Source organism: Calypte anna, chromosome 1 (assembly GCF_003957555.1).
Source record: "Calypte anna isolate BGI_N300 chromosome 1, bCalAnn1_v1.p, whole genome shotgun sequence".
In the NCBI taxonomy this organism is placed as follows: domain Eukaryota; kingdom Metazoa; phylum Chordata; class Aves; order Apodiformes; family Trochilidae; genus Calypte; species Calypte anna.
The window spans coordinates 121479066-121502859 of NC_044244.1; the positions used below are offsets into that span (position 1 = coordinate 121479066).

General features: G+C 38.0%; 1 protein-coding gene across 5 annotated transcripts in view; it reads left to right on the forward strand.

The window, feature by feature from the left end:
• SH3KBP1 (SH3 domain containing kinase binding protein 1) overlaps positions 1-23794 on the forward strand; it is a 221533-nt gene that overhangs the window by 130015 nt on the left and 67724 nt on the right. For 4 of the 5 annotated variants that reach the window (XM_030460823.1, XM_030460807.1, XM_030460830.1 and 1 more), the window contains one exon: positions 3660-3856. In XM_030460823.1, coding sequence (XP_030316683.1) covers positions 3660-3856 — 197 coding nt within the window. Of the gene's footprint in view, positions 1-3659; positions 3857-13307; positions 13335-23794 lie in introns of those variants that run through there. The other variant, XM_030460840.1, reaches the window with a different exon arrangement.

The window sequence follows — 23794 nt, forward strand, 5'->3', positions numbered from 1 at the left end:
TATATCTACCTTGAGGGGAAGGTCAGGGAGAGTCTCCTTAGCACACTTTTAAGAGTAAGGCTGTGTTACAGGATTTTCTGCAGGACTATATTGTACTTAAACACTGCATTATTTTTTGTAATGTTACTTCAGATTGCAATGTTATCTAATTTGTTCTCAATTTCCACTGAATATAATCCTCCTGTCACCTTTGTCTCTTTCCCTCTGTCACACAGTGGCAAGAGCAGGAGACTAGTATGGCTCTTACTCTTTCTTGTCTATTTGAGTCGAGAGGGATCCTCAGCTTCTGTCCATCAAAAAAAAAAAAAAAAAAAGTGATTTAGTTTTCCCAATCTGTAAGGAAGGATTCTTTTAACTCTCAGGAGCTTTGTAAGGTTTGCCTCTGTATGTAGCCAGATGCATTTTAGTTTTGATGGGCATCACTTCAGTCTGTTTTGCCCCTATTTTTAAAATATTTTTTTAATTACTGTTATTTCCTATGTTGCTTTTAGTACAAGGATTTATACCAAGACAAAGCTCTGTGGCAGCACTAAGAATTAAGTGGGTTTTGAATTATCATCAGCTAGGGAAATCTGTTTTAAGCCTGAGGTGAGGTTTCTGATACAAGGTGTGATGTCTCATCGAAGAATGGCAACAAAAGAAAAAGATGCAGTAAGGATAAACAATTGACCCAGAAACAAAAGCCTAATTCTTATTTGAGCCCCTCGAGGTTTGTGATCTCTTTTTCATGCAGGCTTCAAAGATCTGGAAGTCTGTGTGAGACCTATTGTGTAATTCCCATAATTACTTCCATATTGTATTTCTGACAATGGGCCGAGGTCAGGTCCTCTTCTCCCACAATTAGTGATTAGCTTTGCTGTTAATCTCAGGGAGTGACTAAGAGCAGTCGTGGATCCTCTCAGTTAAAATCCAGTCACCGGTGGAGGGAGATCTCTGCATTCCTTCTTGACTCTGGCACAGAGCAGAGGAGATTTTGGCAATGATGAAATAGGGAAACTTGACCAGAGGGTAATTTTCCTATCTCATATTAAGGTCTGGTGTTCAGAAAAGAATTGATTATCACTGTGATTTTTTTCAGGTTTGGTTTTTTTTTAATTGTAGACATTTTATTCTCAGAAATACAATTTTTGACTCACTACAGTTGAACAGTGGCCTTTCTCTTTGCATTTAGAAATAGTAAAGAAAATTTGCTCTAGCTTCTGTCTCAGCCAGGGCCCTAGTGACTGATGTTTTGGAATGCTGGGAAAGGTCCAGCTACTAGAACTTACAGTTGATTCTACTACTGACCAAGTCACAACAAGGTGTGGGAATAAGAGGCAGAGGCTTTGATTTGTTTCCTGAAGAGATATGTATCTCTGAGGCTAAATTAACCTAACCTTGCCCATCCACGTCACAGAATGGCTCTGCTATGGATAGCAGGAAATCTACTGTTTTAACTACCATAGTAAACCAGTGAGACCAGACTTGGAGTTTTCACCCAGGCCCTTCTTAGGAAAATTAAGCAAATCAAGTAAAGAAATCAATATCCTAGCATCTTTAAGAAAATAATTGTAATATTATTATTTAGAAACTTTAAAGATTCCAGTCTTGCACATTTTATGGAACAAATAACTTGTTCAGTGCTACCTAAATTGAACTCTCAAAGTAACAGAAATATAATTTATATTCACCAGGTAGATGTAGTAGTTGCTCAGGAGGTGAAAGAGCCTAACGTTTTGCTTATTCTGTAGTCTTTTTTGCTTATTTCTAACTGGAAACATTGATTCTCCTTTCAAGTTTCAGATACAAAAAAACCTCAGACCAGGAATCAGTGGTTTTTCTGCTTAACAATTTTTCTAAAAACCCTGGCCTGACACATAATTCCTGATTTCCTGTGCTAGCAGCCCCCTGGTATTGAAACCAACTTAGCAAATGAGCTCCTTGCGTCCTGGATCATGAAGTTGTGCCTCTAGGCCTCAGGATTTGCCGTGGTTTCTGTGGTTCATTGGAGAGGGTGAAAGTAGCCCTTGAAGCTGTTGGGTGCCTGAACAGTGAATTTCCAGGAAGACCAAAAGTAAACCTCAAAGCAAGTCACTGCTCACCAACATGGCAGAAGGTTGTTGGATGAAGCCTGCCTGTTTGCTAAAACCAAAACCATCACTTGAGTTAGGAAAGCAAAAGAATAGTATTCAATTGGTAATATTAAAAAAAAAGTACTTATAAAGATTTTTACTAACTGTAAGTATAATTTTTCTTTAGGCAATTTGTCTGGTTTTGAAGTGGAGTTCTAGTGTAGGCTGGAATTTATATTCAGATGCTTCCAGCTCAGAGCACTGCTCTCTTCTGTTTCTGTTGCCTCTACACATCAGGAATTAGTAGAAACTGAGGCACTATGAAGATTTTATAAAACTTGGCACATTCTCCACAACTTGCAGCCCTTTTACAAGAATCCGGTAGACTTTCCTGATCTTAGTGCCATTTTTTTCCTTTTGGCAGAAATACAGATAATTTGGGGGTAACATTACTTCCTTACCAAAGGGAAAGAGGCTTGTATGCAATCTCTGATTTTAGGTGTCTAGATTTTAAATAAGAATCTTTCTTCTGTACTGGGAGCCTCTTATAATGAAGATCCATTGCAATAATTTTGTGGACCGTGATGCAAAAATAATTAGAAAGATATTTCTAATTCATGAAATGTTTCTTTTACTTCATGCTTGTGAGGGGAATGTGAGGAGTTGGGTTTGTTATTATTAGGTGGAATTAGTGCTGTAGTAGCAGCAATTGCTGTGGTTTTCCTGGAAACAGTTAAGTCAATCTGTCACCGAGGAAGGAAGATTTAAATGATAATGGGGGGCTGTTTCAGTGGAGGAGACTGCAGTGAGTCACTTCTGCTGTCAGTGACTGTTTGGCTTGATTCTGCACCATTCTGCAACGTGGCTGAAGCGTCATTGCATCTGTGGCCTCTGCTATTCAAACAGCAGATATTTTCAGAGAAGCACAGATAAGTTTTCCTGTTCACTGAGAGAAGTAATGCAAATCAAAATGTCAGTTTTGATTTATTGTATTCCTAGAGAATAGTGCGCATGGGTGCTTTTCTTATGAGGCTGTCTCTGCTGCAAAGAGATTTGATTTTCAGCAGGGAACGTATTACGCAGCTTATTTGATTGCAGATTTGTTTAAACAGCTTTCAGCTTTATATTACCAGCTAGGTAGAGTAGCTTTAGGTACTAATTGTATAATTGGCTTGATATGAATCCCACAGATTTAAGGTACATCGTGCCTGGTTTGACTGCTTGTTAGCTTTAAGTGGCTTTATACAGTAGTTGCCCTAGAACTGAATTTAACTCTTTCATTTTTTAAGTTGTCTTCTGAATAATTTTCGTCTGAGGAGAAAGGATTTTCTTCATACTCAAGGAATGCCCATCTTCATACAAGAAGTTCTGATGCTGGACTATGCATGTTTTGTGAATTGGTGTATGTTCTAAGCAGTACACCAATGTGATGAAATAAAGTGACTTTTAAAAACACAAAATGAGCGCATGGCATCTTCTCTACATGTTTCTTGTGGTTTCGTTTTCCTATAGAGAATGGTGGGGAGAAATCATTTTCCTATCACAATCTGTTTTGCAAATAGTGAGCTTCACAACTAAGATTCCTTCTTTCATCCCCCCATTTCACAGGCCTAAAAGATGCTACAGGCTCTGAGAGTGATGGTGGTGACTCTTGCAGCACAAAATCAGAAGGAGGCAATGGAGGCACAGCAATCCAACCCAAAAAGGTCAAGGGTGTTGGGTTTGGAGATATCTTCAAAGACAAACCTATAAAGCTACGACCAAGGTCAATAGAAGTTGAAAATGACTTTCTCCCAGTAGATAAGGTATGTTTTGTTTCTTAATTCTCTCTTAGTGTCGGTTTAAAGAAATTTTCATCCTAAAGTTCTATATTCTGTCACTGGTCAAAACTTTGAGATTTGTGGTCATTATTTCCTAATCTTTCTGTGGACAAGATTCTGTTGTTTGTTTTCCTTTTGCTGCACACCTAAAAGTGAATCCCAGTGGGGTCAGCTTCCTGCAAGAACTGCTACTTTGCTTAGAGGTTTACTCCTCTGTCCATTGGCCTTTTTTCTAAGAAAATATTAGTTTAAAGAACAAGACTGGATAGGCTTTTCAGGTTTGCAGTTACTTACAGGTGAAGAAATAAAAAGCAACCTATTCTCATATAAACTAAGAGGGAGATACTGTCACTGTGGCATCAGTTTGTGTAAAAAGAATAAAGGAAGCTTTGGCGTATGCCCAAATATCTCAACTTAGTATTGGGTTTGTTGATTTTTAAAATGCTTTCAAAAATAGTTTTGTTTAAAGGGATTAATAAAAGGGAAAGCATTATTTTTGTGGTTTTGTTCTATATAACATAAAAAGAAAGTCCCGAAATAACCACCTGGGGAAAAAATTTACTTCCTGTCACATTGAAACAGACCATTTTAGAGAGCAATCTCTGTCCCAAAGCCTTTAAAACTGTTCCTAAATAAATTACAAAGGGTCTAGAAAGCAAAATGAGATGTTTGTAATAAAATTGAGGAGACAAGCTTTAAAGAAAAACCCAAACAACAAACTGATCATTCTAAAGTATGTTCACTAGGGAATGTTTTTTCCTAACTGAAGTAAAAAACTAACAAAAATCTGTGAAAACCTTCCTTTAAGTGAGTAGTTAGATTTGCTTAGGTTTAAAATGCTTCCACGCCCTTGAGTTCTGCTATGGGCATAATTATTTTATATATTTTTTTGTCTCCATGGTGATTTCAAGAAGCTCCTGGACAGTTGCTCTTGTTCCCTGGCATTGCAGTTTCTCACCTTTTAAGCTATACTTGTCCAGTTGTCTGTAGAACCAGGTGCTTCATGAATTACATCTTTTTGGCCCACAAAGCTTTTGGTTTTTAAGCTAGATCTGAATTTCGGTGACCAGATTGATAGCACAGCACCTACCCCCACATCCAGCCCGAGTTACAGCAGTACAGCAGAAGAGGAGATCCAGCAGAGGCATGGTGGAAACTTCATAAGTTAGTTATGTTGAGGGAGATTTGGTAAATATTTTAGAGTGGACTGCAATTTGTATTCTGTAAAAGGAGGGCAGTGAAGAGCTGAGATAATTCAAGGCAAAGGAAAATCCTGTATTGTATTACTCCTTGACCATTGCTGATTTCTTCAAAAGCCTGTGTGGTGTTCTGCTTACCTTCTGTTTCTGGGTGGGCTTATTAATTCCTGTGCAAGGATTTGTTCATGTGCAGGACTAGGAGCAACTGATATGTATTCCAATGGTACCTCATCAAAGTTCACCTCAGGTACAAGATGGAGACATCTGAGGCCTGGTGGTGGTCACTGATGGCCAGTGAATGAACCTCCTTCCTGGCACATTCAGGACTGGGGTAAAGAGCAGACATCATGGTGACTTTTTGCAGCATGGATTTTTGTGACCCTGACAACTTGGAAGTGTTTAAAGTGTAATTGGGCTTTATGAAATCTTTCTAAATATGCAGAGAAAGAATTTTACCAGCACCTTAGGTTGGTAAATAAATAAAGGGGGTTTTGTTTTTTGTTTTTGTTTTTGTTTTTTAACCTTGTTCTGGAAGATGTTGGTGTTTATAATGCGATGGTTGCTGGGAGTTTACAAGTCTTTCTTTACAAGTCCTGTTTAAGGAAAATTGCCTTGTATATAGGAAACACCTGGTAGCAGGCAGACAAACTCATACATGGCTGTATTAAACATTTTTTGGACTCAGGACATAAAATGTGCTGTAACATAAGGAAACATGTATTTTAATAAAGCAGCTCTGCCAGAGGTGAGTTTTAAATTATTAATCCCCTGAATCTGGGTATGTAAAAGAAATAGGGTTTGGAGGAAGAAAATAACCTAATGTAAACACACTACTATAATTTATGCAGTAATAGTATTTATAATTGATGTATAACAAATACTTGCTTGTGAGGTGATGCATACAAACTCTGATGAGAACTCACATGTTGCACAAAATCTGGTTCTCCTGAGTCCAATATAGGCAATTAGAATTTAAAAATTATAAAGCCCAATTAATCCCACATGAAGGATTTAATGTGTCTGCAGTTTACTATAATTGTAGCTATCCCTGCAGTAGGGATTTTAAAGGGGAACTGATTAAAATAATTTACATATTCCTTGAACTCTGAAGTCCATTGCTTTAATTTGAAGTGTTTGCAAAGTGTATCTGAAGTGGCCTTCATTCACTGAATAGAAGTCTTATGCTGCTTTATAATAATGAGAAGTCTTACCTCTGTTTTTTTTCAAAGAACAAATAAATGTGCTTCATAAGTGAATAGGTTTGTTACCCAGCCAAAAATTGAATACAGAATTTTCAGAAAATTGTTAAAATTTTCCTTCCCACCCACAGACCTTCTTTCCTATGCCATCATATTTCTTATGAACTTGGCATGGTTAGTGGAAATCAATGGCTTTATTTTTATAAACAGAATCCATTGTTTGTGTTTCAAGCATGACCACAACTAAGACTTTGCTGTCATTGCTTTTTCCTGTTCAGGGTGCTCAAATGGCACCTTTGAGCAGTGCCATTCAGAGGCTTCAGCACTGTGGTCTTTGTGGTCTACACATAGCACCAAAACATGATTCGCTGACATTTGGTTATGCTTGCAATTATTATCATTATATTATTATTATAATTATTGCAATTATTATAATTTGATTAGGAGATGTGCCTTGCTCATTTAAAAGTGGCCTCAGTTTCTCAGTAACTTGTAATCTTTTGAAGAGGCAGAAACAATGCTTTCCTCAATTCCTAAATTTTGCTTAGTTCTTTCTGAAGTTTAGAATCTCTAATACTCTTTCTACCTCTTGTTCTTGATACATTTATTGATGAACCATTTTTTTATGTTACTGCAGTGATACTGTTCCCTTTTTGATTAAAATATTTCGTAACAACTACTGATATTTTTTAAAAGCACCAATAAATCACTGTGAGGAATTTATAGTGTGGGATTATTTAGAAGAATGGAATTCCCATGGAAAATATCAGTCTCATTTACTGAAGAAACAACAGAACCTCATTTTGTTGGTTTTATCGCTTTGTGTTTTAACGTGTTTTCAATTTTATGAATCGTAAATTTAGATCATAGTTCACTCCGAGGTGATATGAATTACTGGGGTGTTAGGTTAAGGATGCTTTTGCTCAAATTTCGGCAGTAGGAGGGCAGAAAGGATTGCTGCCAGTTGAGCAGAGGTGGATGATCATAGAATCATAGAATTGGCTGGGTTGGAAGGGACCTCAGAGATCATCGAGTCCAACCCTTGATCCACTACCGCTGCAGTTACCAGACCATGGCACTGAGTGCCACATCCAGTCTCTTTTTAAAGATCTCCAGGGAAGGAGAATCCACTACTTCCCTGGGCAGCCCATTCCAATGCCTGATCACCCTCTCCATAAAGAAATTCTTTCTAATGTCCAACCTAAACATCCCCTGGCAGAACTTAAGACCATGCCCTCTTGGCTTGTTGAAAGTCATCTGGGAAAAGAGACCAACCCCCCCCTGGCTACACCCTCCTTTCAGGGAGTTGTAGATAGCGATGAGGTCTCCCCTGAGCCTCCTCTTCTCCAGGCTGAACACCCCCAGCTCCCTCAGCCTCTCCTCACAGGGTCTGTGCTCAAGTCCCTTCACCAGCCTGGTTGCCCTCCTTTGGACCTGCTCCAGGACCTCTATCTCCTTCCTGAACTGAGGGGCCCAGAATTGGACACAGTACTCGAGGTGTGGCCTCACCAGGGCTAATGATGCCATTAGGCTCTCCTGTAAATCACCAGGCAGCTTAATTGTGCTCCAATTATTAGCCCAGTGGCAACAATGTTAGGTTGTAGTGGCCTTTGTCTTTTAAGGTAATCAGTAAACTCTCTAAATAAAGGCCAAGCTGAGGAACCACGTGAAACCTCATTAGTTTCACTGGTCTACACAATTTACTGCTTTGCTGTTGTTTGTTCTAAAAATCACAGAAGCAGATTATCCCAGGGAAATTAATGATGCTTCTCTGTGTTGATGTATTGACCACTAGTCATGTATAAATAGCATCAGATTCCTGATGACTCAAATTCCCACTAGTGATAGGTGAACTAATTTACAATGTTGCATGTGACTGCAGGCATAGCTTGCTGATAGATTACTTTTTAAAGAAATGCAGTATGTCTATAGTCATGTTGTGTCATCTGAGAAAATTCAGCATATCACTGCAGAAGCAGCACTAGTTTTCTGGTGAGATAAAAAATTCCCCTCCTGCTCATGCAGCTTCAAAACATTTAAACAGATGCTTATTGTTGCTTATTTCATTTTTTCCCCATTTCATTTTGTAGTAGCTTATCTAACTTCTGTTTTAAGGCCGGACTTTCTTTCAGTGTGATCTGCATGTGCTTCCATTGTTCTAACAAGCTATCACTTTTTCCTCTCCTGTATCTAAAAATAAATCTCTGAAAGTAAAGGAAAATTCATTCAACCAGTGCATTCCATAGTCTGAGTTAACTGTATCGGGTTGGTCAGTGAGTGGAGGCTTCAGCTGGGAATGCTAAGGGTCCTTATAGATGAATATAGCATAGAAAGTCTTTTTATCTTTCAAAAAACTGCCCTTACTTCAGAAAAGACTATTGAGAATACTTCTTACATTTTCCGTTTGAAATATATTTGTAGTTTTCTCCAGGCAAGTCTTTCATATCTGGCTAGCAGTGGTGAATTTGGGCAGAGCTACATTTCATTAACAGCTTTTTATGACATCATATTATATTTGGCAGAATGTAATGTAAATTATACTCAACTGTCAGACTGGGGAATATAGCAGCCAGTGTAGTGATTTAGTACAAAGGGGGAGGCTGTCATGGCTCTCAATCCAGCAACTCATAAGAGTTAATAAACTGCTGTTTAGGGATCCTTCTCACTGCAACACACTGAATTTATACAGAATCTTTTATTTCTGTGGACATTTAGTATGTTTGGGAGAGGAGAAATGGAGAAGTAATGGAAGTAGACACAGGAGCTATACGGGCTAGAAACTCATGTCAATTATTAAGTCTACCTGTCTTCTGCAATCAGACAGAAATTTGTAAGCTCTGAGACCAAGTGCCTGCAAGGTCTGAGTTACTATTTTGAGCCAGTGCACTTGGGACTCAATGACTGCAGAGTATGCATTGTGCTGGCAGTCACAGCTGTGCCACACCTGAACTCTCAGTCGCTGCCTGGTTCCTTGCAGAAAATATTTTCCCCCTTAATTTTCAGTTGTCATTTAAGGAGAAGTCTTGGAGAAATGAATGCAAGTTAGAGGCTCCTTCTGGCACTTATAGGCTGGTTAATGCAGTGTCTGAGCTCTGCCAGCGCTGCCCGATAGCACCCAAAGTGCATGGCAGCCCCAGCTGTGTGTGCTGAATGCCTTGGTGGGTGCTTGCCCCCAAATGGCACTGCTCACTGCTACTCACCTCCCCCCTCCAGTGCCCTTGGAAGTGCTCTCTCCTCTAACAGAAATGTTAAAGCCAGCGTTCAAAACACTGAGGTAATACAAATATAGATGTGAGCAAAACTACCTTGTACTGAATATGAACGCTATTACAATACCTGCTGAGGCAGAGGGCGTGTGATGTGAGTGCCAAGCGTGCAGCGCTTTACACTTGCAAGCACAGATTTTTGGCATGCATTTATTCAGAGACAGCCATTGGTGATGGCAGCAGCCATCCTGGCAAGCATCAGCAGTGTGTCAAATCTGTGTAGGAACAGGGGGAAGCACTCAACTGTTCAAGCAGCATTTGTGTTTTGCTTTCAAGTTGCTGTCTGCTGTCATCTGGCATCCCTGCCTTAACCATTTATTCTAGTGCCATTTTGTGAGGGAAGGTGAAAAGAAGGACCCATACTCCTGCAGCTGTCACGAGAGCCAGGTTGCTTGCAGCAGGGGCTCACTCCCTCACTGGTGTAACTTTCCATTCCTCAGGTTCCGTGTGGAAAACAAATATCTGGGTTTCTTTCATTCTGCAAAATAAATAGCACACATTTGCGAATGGTGGCTGATGTTCATGAGGCACTGTGAATATTAAAAATAAATTATTTAGTAAACTTTTATGCTTTATGGAGTAACAAATTTACAGCTATAAGAAGGGTAGGGAAAACACAGTAGGCTTGTGAAATGAAAGACAGTCAAAATGCAGCGCCTTTGGAAGAGACTGACTGAAGACAGGTCTTGGTACCAAGAGAATAGAAGAGGAAATGGAAAATTAAGTTCAAAGAGAGGAACAAATATGATAACCTTGGTGGGCAATGTGTCTCTGGTGAGTCAGAGAGAAGCATGAATGCACAGTGACTCCTGGTCTCCTATATACTTCCTGCCCTTCCCTGTTATCCCATTAGATATCTGCATTTTCATGTTTTCTTGCTTTGGTTTGCAAAATGTTTAAGCTACCTGAATGAAGTTGCCCAGGTATTGGTGGCAGGTGGGGTTCAGCCCCCAGAGATCTGTCTGCACTTGCAGGTTTTTGAAACCTTTTTTTTTTTGGCTTTTCCCTTTAATGAAGCATCTATTGGACTCTATATGATACAAGATAGTTGTTCACATGTGTATCGTTGGTCTCTATTCAGAAAAGAGTGGTCACTATGAAAGAAACACACTGAGCATTTGCATGAAAACATTTTCAACTTATGCTCCTCCCTGGAGCTACTTGAAGAACATAGAAAAATAGAATCAGTGGTGGAAGTACTGGTAGTACCAGAAGTTACTCCTAAAAGCAATGTGGAAAATCTGATCTGTTCTCCTGGGGCATAGCACTTGGCTTCTGCCAGAAGGGATTCTTCTGGAGGAGTGCTCTCTGGGAGGGAATTATCCTGATCTTTCAGTCATGGTTTTGATTAGGAAATCTTAAGATGCTTCAGTCTGAAAAACAGGATATGTAGGTTTAACCTTCTGCAGTTGTATTTCATAATAGGGAAACAGTAAAAGTATAGGGATCAGCTGGTGAATTGGTAGCTTGCTAATCACAGGCAATCTGAATTTCAGTTGATTCTGTGCCATTACCAAACCTTATATTCCGACAAGCAGTTCTAAAGAATTATTAAAAGCCTCAAATTGTTGATGTAATGTAATAGTTTAAATTAAGGTTGTTTTCTTGAATTCCAATGATACTTGATTGGGACATAAGCTGAATTTCTAGGAAAGATTTGTCTCATGTTTCAAGTCCAGTATGGAGAAAAAGTTTCAGAAAGTAAGAGAACTGACTTACAAGCTGACTTTTTTGATGTCTGGTGAGTTTGATATAGTCTGTCTTAATAACAGTAAAATCTGCCTAAGTAAAATCTAATTGATAAAAAAGTATTTAAATTCAAGTAATCAAAGCTTTAGAACTAAATAGTTTTATAAAAGCATAGTATTTCTAAGTGAAAAACATTTTTTCTTATCCCACTTTGATTTTGCTGGATGGTATAAGTTAATATTAATTGCTGCATCTGATTTAACTTTTTTAACTTTTAAAATGCCATAGAGATTCTAATGAAATGACATTTTATATTCTTAGCTCATACAAAATGCAAAAATTAAAAGAAAAATCCAGTTATGCCGAGAAATAAACTAACCCACTTGACTTTGAAAATTAAAGAAATAACTTTCATGCTTGCTGGGGTATTAAAAAGGCTGAATGAATTTAAGCCAAACTGAATATGACCTGTAAAATAAAATGTATACAGTCATCTTTTTCAGTCTACTTAGCTTCAATCATTTATGGAATTTTTCTGAATGGGTTTCCTTTTTTAAGTGTTCCCTAGTTGAGGATTATTTTTAAAAAGTCATGCCTGATTCTAGTACTTACACTCTTATATGCTCATAAATTGTATACATTATAAATGTGTTACAGATTATTTTTCTGCCTTAAAATAAATAGCAATAATAGTGTGTTCTCTGGAACTCACAGCGATGTATTGTAATATAACTTTAAAATAATTTGTGATCATCTTAGTCACTTCTGAACCTGTTCTGCATAGTGGTGCTGACACAGGGATTGCTGCTGTAAGATGTATTCTATGTGAGCCATCATTTCTTGGTTATTTCCATTCTTTAAAATATCTTTTTTTTTGTTTTTTCCTGGAAATTTGTACCTGTGGTGACAGTCCTATTGAGATCAGTTGTGTTTTCCTTTCAGTATAAGGCCAAGAAATCCCTCAAAGATCATCTAATCCAAGTCTCTCAACTAGTTTAGGACCAAATATATCTATGTTTAAACAAAAACCAGGGGATAGCTGTTTTTAAAAAAAAGCTTCCAGAGAATAAATTTGTGTACACTCCTTATGTTCTTGTATTTCACTCTTGTGGCAGAAAATGCATTGTAATATCCTGGCTCTGAAAATTAAGCTTTTTCTTTTTTGTTGGAATCACATAAATTTGTTGAACAATTTATTGCCCTCCCTCTTAAAATATACATACTCCCTAAGTTTATCATGTTCTTTTTAGAGGCTATTTTCTTTTCCTCTAATTGAGTTGGCTCTCTTGTGAGAATGCCTCTGCAGGGAATGGGCTGTGTATATAGAAGGAATGTGTTGAGTGTGCTTAAGTATGTCCATGGTAGTCATGTTTGTGTGGAAGTGCTTGCTGAATAGTACATAAGGTCAAATGGGAGTGAGAGTGTATAGGATCTTGTGGCTTGCTTAAATATAAATCTGTAATTTTTTCTAAATTGTCTGAGAAGCCCATGGTGTGTTTCCCTCCACTGCCCTTTTTCAGTTACTTAGAACTCGCATGTTGGTGAGGAGGGAGTATGAAGAATTTATAAGATATTCATGGAAGAGAGCATCATCTTAGCGATGATTCAGTTTCTTGATCATATTTATTAAAAAAGAAAAAAAAGCTGAATCAAAGGCATAAATGGTATAAAATTCAGCTGCTCTTTTTTTATTATTTTTTTTTAAATCAGAGAGATTGAAACATTAAGAATTAGTCAGAAGTTCGTTTTCCTGCAGAGATATTCACAAAACTTTCTGCCTGGGCTGTTCACAAATAGTCCATATATCCTTACCCACATTGCCTTTCCTTGCTGTTGGTATCAAGAAGCCAGGGGAGACCAGGCTGGCCTGGGAACGGAAAGGAAACTTCTTGCTGCGCGTGAGCAGAGGTAGGAAAAGCTCCAGATTTCCTGTGAAACAAACAAGTGGAACCTTTGTTTCCCTGGGATGGCCCAGAGTCTGAGTCAGTGTCAGGGCTGGGCTCCCGCTTGAGCTGAGCTGAGCTCATGCGTGGAAGGGGCAGAACTCCAGGGCTCTTCTTGGACACTTGGAGCTGCTGAAAGGCAGCTTGGCTTCACAATGGGAGAGGAGGTATTTCTTTTACAATTAGTTGGTGTTTTTTTTTTTTTCTGTGGCTATTTAAAACTATATTGGAACATGCATATTCTGCAGAGCGCAGAATTTGACTGCAGGTTACTTTGGTTCTCCTGCACACTTTGTAAATGCTGGGTAGGTGAAAAGGAAAGCAGGAAAAGTGTGCTTGGGATCCTGATGTCCAATTCTGCTATAGAAGACCATATTAGAATAGGAGGTTACTTCTGTGTGAAAACATATTCTATCCTGGCTCTCTTTAGCTTAATTTTTTTTTTTCCTTTCAGACTGTTTGGCCATTAAACTTGCACAGATGTTTTTTATTTCTATATGATTTGGTTTCAATTTTCTTACTGTAAAGAATAATGTGACTTTAGAGTTGAACAAAACTAGTTGCACAGTCTTTAGGATGTGTTGCTTTTTCAAATTTTTGCTTAATAAACAAAAATGCACTCCTCATTTTTTTCCTTCCCAGATGCACTGATAAAACTGCACTTCTTTTTGGCAAAAAAAAGAGGAGGAGCTTTACTAATTCCTCTTCTGAATGAGGTGACTTTTGGAGTTTTGTACAAATGAGGAAAACTGATACAAATTATTTTTGGAGAAAATTATATTGGGATAATAAAATGGAAATTATCCTTTCATTCAAGAAACAGCAAGGAAAATTGGAGTCAACTGATGCTTGTAAAATTTTATAGAAAGCTGAATGGAGAGGCACCAAGTAAACTGTTTAATGTTTTGTGGTTACTTTGGGGACTTCTAGAAGAAAGATTATCTCAACTTTGGCTTTTCACTATCAGCAATCTGTTAGCAAAAATGAAGCTACAAGTTTTCTGAGTTGCTTTTTTTTCTTAAAATATGCCATCTTCCTTTTTTTGTTGTTTTTTTTTTCTTGGCCTTAAAAAAAGAAAAGAGAAGGTAGGAAAGGAGTAGTGTAAAAGGATCACAGACCAGTCAGGCACTTTGTTGGATAAAAAATCTGTAGGTAAATTTCTAAAATGCCTTTCTGCCTGTGTTTATATAGGTCAGTGATACTTTGTGTTTCTAAAATACTTCTTAAATACTACAGGCATGAGCTTATATTATTACTGTTAGTTGACTAAGTGCTTTGTAAAAATTTCTAAGTAAAAACCACAGAGTGGGAGCGACGACTCAGCTCCTGAGGAGGAAGTCCTGATGCAACAGCAACTGGGATCCAAGTACAGGCTGCTGGTGCCTGCTTTCTGCTGGGTGCTGGGCTGTTTGCCATGCACTGGCCACCCAAAGAGCTGTAGACCTCCATATGTACAGCTGACAGCTTCTTCTGCAGCAGTCTCTGTACCTAAAGCACTTGCTAAAAAATTAAACATAGTATACTAGTCATTTTCTAATTGTGTTTGGAGTTTTAGGGCTTCATTCAAAGGAAATTAGATGAAATTTCAGTTAGTTGAAAGAGAACTAGGTGGAGATGACATGCATTTTGCTTTATCACTTGCTGCTCTGCAGTTTTCTCTGTATAAGCAATTTCTGTCCTGATTTCAGTGATTCAGGGTGGGGAAAAAAACACCAACCAAGCAACAAAACACTAAAAAAGAAAAATTAAAGATAAACCGAGGAAAGAATTATAATTCCAAAATGGAAGAAGTGCTGTCAGCACTAAGTCTAAGACCATCTACATGACCGTGGTGGTTCACTCTTTTTTTTTCATCACTGGATTTGAAAAATATTGAACAGCTACTTGGCAGTTTGTTTTCAGCTTCATAAATTTCACAAAAGAGCAAAGTATTGTTTCCAGAGTAGAGAAGTATTGTTTCCACTTTAAAAATTAAGATTTTAAAGAAGAGCCATTGTCTGCTTATGATTTTCCTAGATTTTTTTTTTTCCAAGAGATGAAAGTAACTGCACTGCTTTCCTTAATGTTGGAAAAGGAAGTGGAGATTCATGTAGCAGTTGTAATATTCATTAATTTTTGTAAAAGAGAGAGGTTTCATAACAGCAGTTTCTAAGCTGGATGGTACAGACTGGATCATTCTGGTTACCAACTGCAGTCTAGATAAGCACAGTTCTCCTGGGAGAACAGGAAGGAATTTCATTCAATCAGTGCAGACTGACTCAGGAATTCTTCCTAGACAAGATAGAAATAAAGTCCAAATCTGCATCCTCCAAATGGTAAAATTCTTGGTGAGGGGTGCAAGGGAACATGATCGTTTTCATCTGTGTGAGCCACTGTCAGTAAAAGACAAAAATTAAAAAAAAAAAACAAAAACAAACAGCAGGAAAGAAATAAGATTAATCTGCTAAAAAAAAAGACTTTACAAAAGCATCTTCTATTATTGCAAATCTGCAGCGTGAGGAAGAAAGAAGAAGCTTGTTCGTACAGCTCATTTTGTTGTGCGCACATTGAGTGCTTTGAAATGAGGTAGCTGGGAGCATGGGTGCTGTGGGTTTCATTTTGTATTTTATTTTCTTTTTTTTTACATTTAATCTGCTAAAGTGTTTTTACTCATCGGTGATTCTGGTATGTCTTGCTCCATTTGTTTCAGCAGCATCTACCTGGTTTTAACTTACATTCAGTTTCTCACTGTTAATCTTTTAGATAGGCAGATTTTTAGTTCATTAATTATTTTAAACTGGCAGCCTAACAGCATTCCAAATTTTGGAATCACAGGATTCCAAATTTTATGGATATACAGGTGTTATAAAATGTGAGAGTTAAGACATAGATTTCTCTTCTGCCCAATATATCAAACATATCAGAAGAAAAAAGCTTCTCCCCTCCTCTCCCTATCCACAATTTGAAATTTTAAGAATTTGTTAAAATACAGAGATACAAATCTTCTAGAATCTGAACTCACCTGCTGGTAAAACAGGTTTAACTATGGAGAATAGTGTTGTAAAAAAGCAAAATATTCACTGTTCTGCTCATCAAGCTACTTAAAGGTCTAAAGAAAATGATGTTTCACATGTTAATTCATGGGGTTTTTTCTACCTTTTTTTCTGACAAGGAAATAAACCCAAAAATTTTGCATTGCATTTTTTACCTACTCATTTCTTTGACTGTTATTTGAGAAAGCACATATTTCTCTGGTGACTTGCATAACACTAATGAAGATACTCTTCATCTGTGGGCTGTAGACTGCTGGTGGTCTGGTAAACACCTGGTAGTTTCAGTGCATGGATAGCTGGATGGGACATTTGCTGCTGGCTCAGGTCATTTCTTAACAGAGCTCAACAGCTGGAAACAAGAACTAAAGTAATTTTCCATTTAAGCAGTTCTGAAATCACTGAAGAGATGTTTTATGGTTGTAAATGGGTAGTTAGGAATCCGTGGAAGTGTCTCACTAATTAGATGTCTTCCTCACTATGAAGGTTTGAGACTCTTTAATGCAAAAAATATAAATTACATGAATGTGGATGATATAAACAGTTACATGAATATCATCACTGAGGGAGTGTATATTCATACATTCAAATATTGAAATAATTGTGTGTCTGAAGATAGATCTGTAGCATTATCTCAGAGAAAATTTGAGAGTTAAGGCCTTTTCAGGCTGTATTCAGGAAGCTGGTAAGTTGTTGCAAGTGCTTCACTGATAGTATTCTAGGAACTGGAATCTCAGATCAGGAAAAGTTTGAGGTGGCTAAACAGGAAATGCCAATATATATTTCTGTTCTGTGGATTTGTCTTTTTTCATTACAATAGCTGACTGTCAATCCAGTGCATAGATCCTGCAAGAAAAATTTAAATTAGCCTGTAAGAGTTACTGCTTTATAACCGAAGAATTTCCCATTTTTTCTTTCTCCAGATATCTTGGTTCTCCCTATGGTTTTGTTTTCTTTTTAATTGAAAAACTTAGTTGTTTGATGTTTCAGAGAAGAGAGGGCTTGGAGTAATCCTTTGAAGTTTCCCTTTTGTTATCACTCTGTTTTTATGTCACCTCGCTTTATTTAGATTTCCTTTCAGAAGTGTACCATCTTCAATAGTCTGTTTCCATATCTTAAAAAATTAGGTTTCCAGGAAATTCTGGAAGATCCCGAGACATCTGTAGTTCAGATCAGAATTGTGCCTTGACTGGTGTCATGCCTCCAAACCAGAGTCAATACTGGAAGCCTAGGGAAGAGTGTGAGAATAGGACTAACATACAGAGAAATTCCTGCAGTGAGTCCTCACAGCCTGTAGTTGTTTTGAACTTTGTGTTTAATAACCCTAAAGAATTTTTTTCTTCATTAAATCCAGTAGTCATGTTTTCATTGCACCTTACGTTTGTAACTCCTGTCAGAGTTGCACTCAGTTGAATCACATGCTGTGAGGAGTTACCTCCCTTTGTATGTTTTGAAGGTGTTACCTGCTAACTTAACCTGATAGCCCTTAATTCTTATTACTGGAAGAGATAATGAGTGACTCCTCCCTAACTACCTTCCCAGTGCTCCTCCTGATTTTTTATAGATGTGTGTTATATCACCCATGTGTATCTTTTTTCCCAATGAGGAATCTGTTCCAAAGGTTTAATTATTCTTGGAGACTTTCTGCCTTTTCAGGTTTCTTTAGAGGCTAAGGTAGGTTATGTATGACTGGGAAAGAAGAAGAAAACTGTGCACGTGTTGGGAGTCTTTGTAAGACAGTGTTTTGATAGCACTTTCCATTGCTCTTCATTGCTTTCCAAGGCATTAACAGCTATGTTACAAAGCCCATCACTTCTGTCTAAAGATAGCATTTTTCTTACAGTTGTGTAATTTACTTCTGTCTGAATTCTGTCTCTCTTTCCCCCTTCCTGGATCATCTGTGAATGTGGGGAAAACAAGAGCCTTGATCTAGATCCCTGACCCACCATTCACTTGGGTCACAGTTTCAATCTTCTTCAGGAGCCAGGCCTAGCAACTTCTTAAATTTGCATATCTTAATGAAAATTTCTGTGAATTGACCATGAAAAGTAGAAAAGATCATACTGAGTTTGCAAAGAGACAGCATTGTATTGCTGAAAAAAACAGTATTTATTGATTAAATAGCTGGACTTATAGATTTACTGATAAATGCAGATAGGTAAACATAGATCTATAGATAGATCAGCTAATGTCTGTCCTGGCAGGTAGTATGTACAGACTATGCAACCAACATTTTAAAATAGCAACTACCATGAGACTGTTGACTGAAATTGTCACTCAAGTGTTCTTCCCAGCCTGTAGACAAATAAGGCACTATTAAGACATGACCTTTCTTATCCCAAAAGAGAAGTCCAGATGAATTACATGCTAAAAGGGCTTTTTACTACCAGTGGCAGAAGGGAAGGCTGTAGTGACTGGCCCATATGTGCATGTCTGGCTTATGGATAATGTTTAGGTGAAATGCCTCCATCTTGAATAATTACTTCAGAACTACAACATACTGTCTTTTTGCAGCTTAGTGACAAGGCTGGCTGAATGCCATTGTACCCAGGAGTATAACCAGATGACATATAAAATGAGGTAGACAGCAGTATCTATAACACAGCAGAAGCAAGAGTCTGTATGAAGCCCTGAGTATTAAGATTTCCTAGCTTTTGCATAGCTAAGTAAGAAATCATGCTAAATTATCACTAAAATAATAAGTAATTGTGAATAACATATTAAATAGACCAAATTTTATTAATATTAAATGAAAACAATGGAACAAGATAAGTTGAATTGCAGTGCCAAGTGCTTTCACCTAAAAGAATACATACCTGGAAAATCTACCAAGGAACTAAATATTCTTAATATTTGTTTCTTACACATTCGTTCTCACTTTTTCTTGTAAAGAACATTTTTCAGGGAAAAATAAAAAAAGACATTTGCTTGTTGCTATCAAATAAAATGTGAAGGAGTAACAAACTCTGAGCCATCAAGGGATGGCCAATACATTGATTAAATCATCCTGGTCTTCCTTTCTCATTCTACTTTCTGCTTTGTGTAATCCTTCACAGTGGTATGTCAAAGGTAGGACAGGCTTGCCATTTTGTCTTTACTTTGCCTTGAACATTCAGAACCATAAAAATCATTCTCTTTCTATTCCAGTAAGTGATTTTGTAAGTCTTCTCTCTACATGATTTCCAAATATGTTTGACCTAATTAAGTAAAGCACCAGTAACTTCTTTCATTAACTATTTCAAAATAATTTGTTCATAGACTTGATGTGGTTTAAGCACTTTGACTGATGAGAAGAGGGAGTTTTCCTTCTTTTTTTTTTTTTTTTTTGCACTGTAAAAAAGTACGTGAGAAGAATAAGCATCTGTCATGAATCAGAAAACAAAGCCCCAGCAAAATCATGTTTTGTTCTAAAATTTGCCTTGTTTGGGGACTTCTGTGCTGTTTGCTTTGCTTTGTTTACTTGCTTGCTTGTCTGCTTGGATTCCATTGTCATGACAGTGGATGACATACAGCAATTGTAAGATGCTCTGACACTCAGTACTCTATTTCTAGGGCACCAAGTGAACTGAATGTGGTGTAATCTAATCACAACCTGTTTACCATTCTCTGGAATGAGAATGAGAGTATTGTACTAGGATTTAGACTGACATGCTATTTTTTTTTCTACCATTTTTTTTTCTCTTGCATTCAAGAAGTAACTTCTGTATTTTGTAGAAGCATACCCATTTCTATATGAACATTAGAAAAATATTTCTCCCAGATACCTTTAGTTTTTCTGCTTATGCATCCTAATTCCAAAAGCCTTTAACATTCAGGCAGCAGTATTGCTGATAACTTGAATGTTGCTTTCCTCTAAAGTACTGCTGGCATAGTAGCCAGTTCTGGGGTGTCTGATGTTCATGAACAGTTAAAGAGCCTCCTTTTCACTGTTGTTTTCAGACAACTTGTCTGCTTTGTCAGGGCTTGTTGATTGTGATAAGAGTCATGCTGATGAGTAAACTGATGTTAATTTTCAGGGGGCTCTGATGGAATGAAGGCTTTGCTCTTTTGCTTTGCAAGACCAGAATTTTATTTGGAAGGACATCTTTTATTCAGAGATTTGTTGATTGGTTTATATGCCTTTTGCAGAATCTAAATACATGGTGTTGTAACCTTGGTGTAGGAAGGTAAAACCTTTCACAATTAAATAAAAAAAGGGATTTATTTCTTTACAAAAATACACTATAATTTAGAAAGCCTGTGTTCATCCAAGTCTCAGTGTCATTTAGTATAGCTGTCAGTTGGGAAAGCACTTAAGTCTGGTGGAATATGGACTAAGTGTGAAAATGCATTATTTTCAGATTGTCCATTAAAAGGTAACAGGTCTTAAATATGTGCAAAGGAAGTATAATATGAAATTTAAAAATACTTTAATTGCTTTGCTGTCTGCATTCTGTGAAATACTCACTAAACATCCCTGTAAAAAAGGCCAGTGGGTGTGTCCCATATCCTGTGTCCCTTGATCCCCTGGTCAAGGTGCCCATTATTTGTGGAAATACTATCTGGTATGTAGAACTGAGTACTTGAAAGTTGTTTGTATTTCATCTTTTGAATGATGCAAAGGCCAGCACTACTGCAACCTTTCCACAGGTTGTCTTGAGCATGGCCAAAATGTCACATGCTGGCCCCAGGAATTACTAAAGCAGACAGTCAGATGCTCAACAGGCTTTATTAATGAGCCTGTGTAAGTGAATGCTGCAACTGAGAGTTGCACCTTACACGTTACACCTATGACCATGAATTTTCCTGCCTTGGTTCTACTCAGATGTATGTACAGCTGTTCAGTGAAGAAGATATTTTTAAAACTCTATTCTTTTCTTCCTTCCCTCTGCAGTCCTTTCTAACATGGATCAGTTCTCTCCTCTCCCCTTGCAGACACGTGGATGTCACAGCAGAGGGGAGGAGTGGTGGCAGAAGTCCACTGCAAATGGTGGCATACTGGGGATGTGGCCACCTTTGGTTGTTGGGCTTGGGCAGAGAGCAGGCTGTTCCCTCTCTCTTGCTCACAGCAGGTGAATTATGAGACACCTGTGAGACACACATTATGAGGCATCCTGTCTCTCTGCTTATACTCAGAGTAAACTAGAGCAGGAGAATGTCACTTGCCTGTGTTTGCCACAGTCTGGTTGTAACTGAGGACTTGATCAGCACTTTTTTCCCTGTCCTGTTCATTAACCTAACATAGTTTTAAGGAAATTACCCTTTGTTGTGGCTGGAGTGTCATCAGAGATGATGTCAGTAGGAACATGCACTGCTTGGATAACTGCATCTCTCTGTAATAGCTGGGCATGCATTGAGCAGTATGTCTCTAGTTCAGATTAAAAAGTATTCTTAATTGTATTTCAGGAGCATATTTGGTATTTCTACCAAAGCATAGCTGGGTAGAAAGTAGGCACCGGGGAAGAAGCTGTTTTAGATGACAGAGGCAATCAAATATGCAAGTATGAGTTTAATCAGACGTTCCCTGAAGAATTTTTGTTTTCTTTATAAATGTTTCTTAAAATTTCTGTTACCTTCTTTGAAGTGCCATGCAGTGACCCTTTAGGAAAACTGTTAACTCTTTCCTTTTGAGAAAACCCCAGGACAGCAAGACTTGGGAAGCACTTGTATGTGGAGTTGAGTGTTGGTATCATGGGAAAAATTGAAATCCTGGACATTATTCTTATTTTGATCTCTGACAGTGTCAGGGCATTTGACACCTGAAAGCCTTTTTATATATGAGGTCTTGCAAATTTTTATATATGTATTTTTTAAATTTAAGGTAGTCTGCATAGGATAGATAAACAACTTGATGATGTTCCTTAAGCATTTGAAGCATATTAGAAAAAAGTAAATTAATTTAGTTTCCCCCTTACAACACCAGCATTATAGATAATCAATGAGAAGCTTATTTATGCTTCCACTCAACCATAGCTGGAAGAATCTATTCTTACTCTTTGTTCTAGGAAAAAAAATAAATGGAGAAGGCTGTATTTGTTAAAGGAGACACATTAGGTAGGTATGTTCCTTTAGTGCACAGCATTATAACCAAATCTCCTATATGGACATAGGTAGTGGACAAGGGGCAATTCAGTTTAAATTTTAAGATACAGTGTTTTAGAGATATGAGACTGAAAACCACAAGTAAATAGACAAATTGGTTTTCAACCACAGAACCCCTCCAAAAATAATTTTAAAGTAACATGAAGGAAGAAACCTATTCACATATCTGATTTTCTTTCTCTGCTCAGGGTTCAGTGGTTGCAGAAAAGGGCTGTAGTGCCCTTTTAGTGAGAAAAACTCAAGTGACTACTGCTCATTACATGCTCAGCTTCTCTTGTGTTGTTCCCTGCTGTTCTAGGGATTGCAGTTGAGCCAAAATATGTAAATGAAAGGAAATGAGACTGTTCAGATTGTGTGGTGACCTCATTCACGTGACTTAGGGTGCCACCTCAACCACTTTTGTAATCACTGTTAATTGAGGACCAGAGGAAGCTGGGCTGCAGTGATAGGGATTTGCAGCATACCAAACTACCATCAAGGCTTCTTCTGCCAACTAAACCTGTTACCTAATGCTAGGCTGTCCTTCCCTTAGCTTCATAAAACCAAGCATTAAGACTGGCACGTTGCTGCTAAATCTGTCTCATCCCTCTGAAAATCTGTACACCAAATCATGGTCAGTGTTCAGGTTTTATCAGCTGTTTCTGCAGCAGGAGCACACTTCATCCCCTTTCCTCTTTATAATTAATTTGTCGTGTGATTAGGAGGATTTGTGTCTGACAGCCAAATAATCTAATTACACTCGCCTTGCTGAAATAGTGCAATTAAGATTCTGCCTGGTTTGTTCATATGTTCTGTTGCGTGTGGGGAGTCCAAGGCTTGCAGTCAGGAAATAGGAACTTTGTTTCCATCACGTGTTTCTTGTGTGACAGGATTAAACAAGTCAGAGCAATTATCTGTAGAGTAGTATCAGTGGAACAAGGCTGACTGCTACCATCTAGGTATGAGATTTATGGTAGGTAATCAGCGTACTGGAGGAGACCAGAGGGAAACTGAAATGGTACTTTTCAGAAGGGTCTCTGAACCCCCAGGGTAGAAGTACAGAGGCAGAGGGGAATGTGCTATCCTTTTTGCTCATTCTGTAGCTAGGAATTAAAGGTATACAGGGCCAGAGAGAAAATGCAGACCTTCACTTACTTGTCTTTGCAGCCTGACTATTAGGACTCCGCTGAGTGGAGGTGATTATGGGCCTTCTGGTTCATGCTGCATGTGACTTTTTATAGCAAACTTTATTGACAAAATGATAAAAGTTAGGTAAATGGACAGAGAATGTTCATGCTGGGAGATGTCAGATGATGCTGGCAGCATTGAGGATCCTGCTTCCCCAACAGAAGAACAGCCTTGTTTGGATGGTATTCTCTTTTCTGTGCCCAAGGAGTCATTTGGTTCTTCATACTGATTTATCACCCACACCAGGATTTCTTCTGAACAAGCAGACAAAAGAATGGTTTCAAGCACTTGCATCTGCTTCTATAAATTAAGAAATTACATTGCAGGACAGCCTTCCCACTGAGATACAC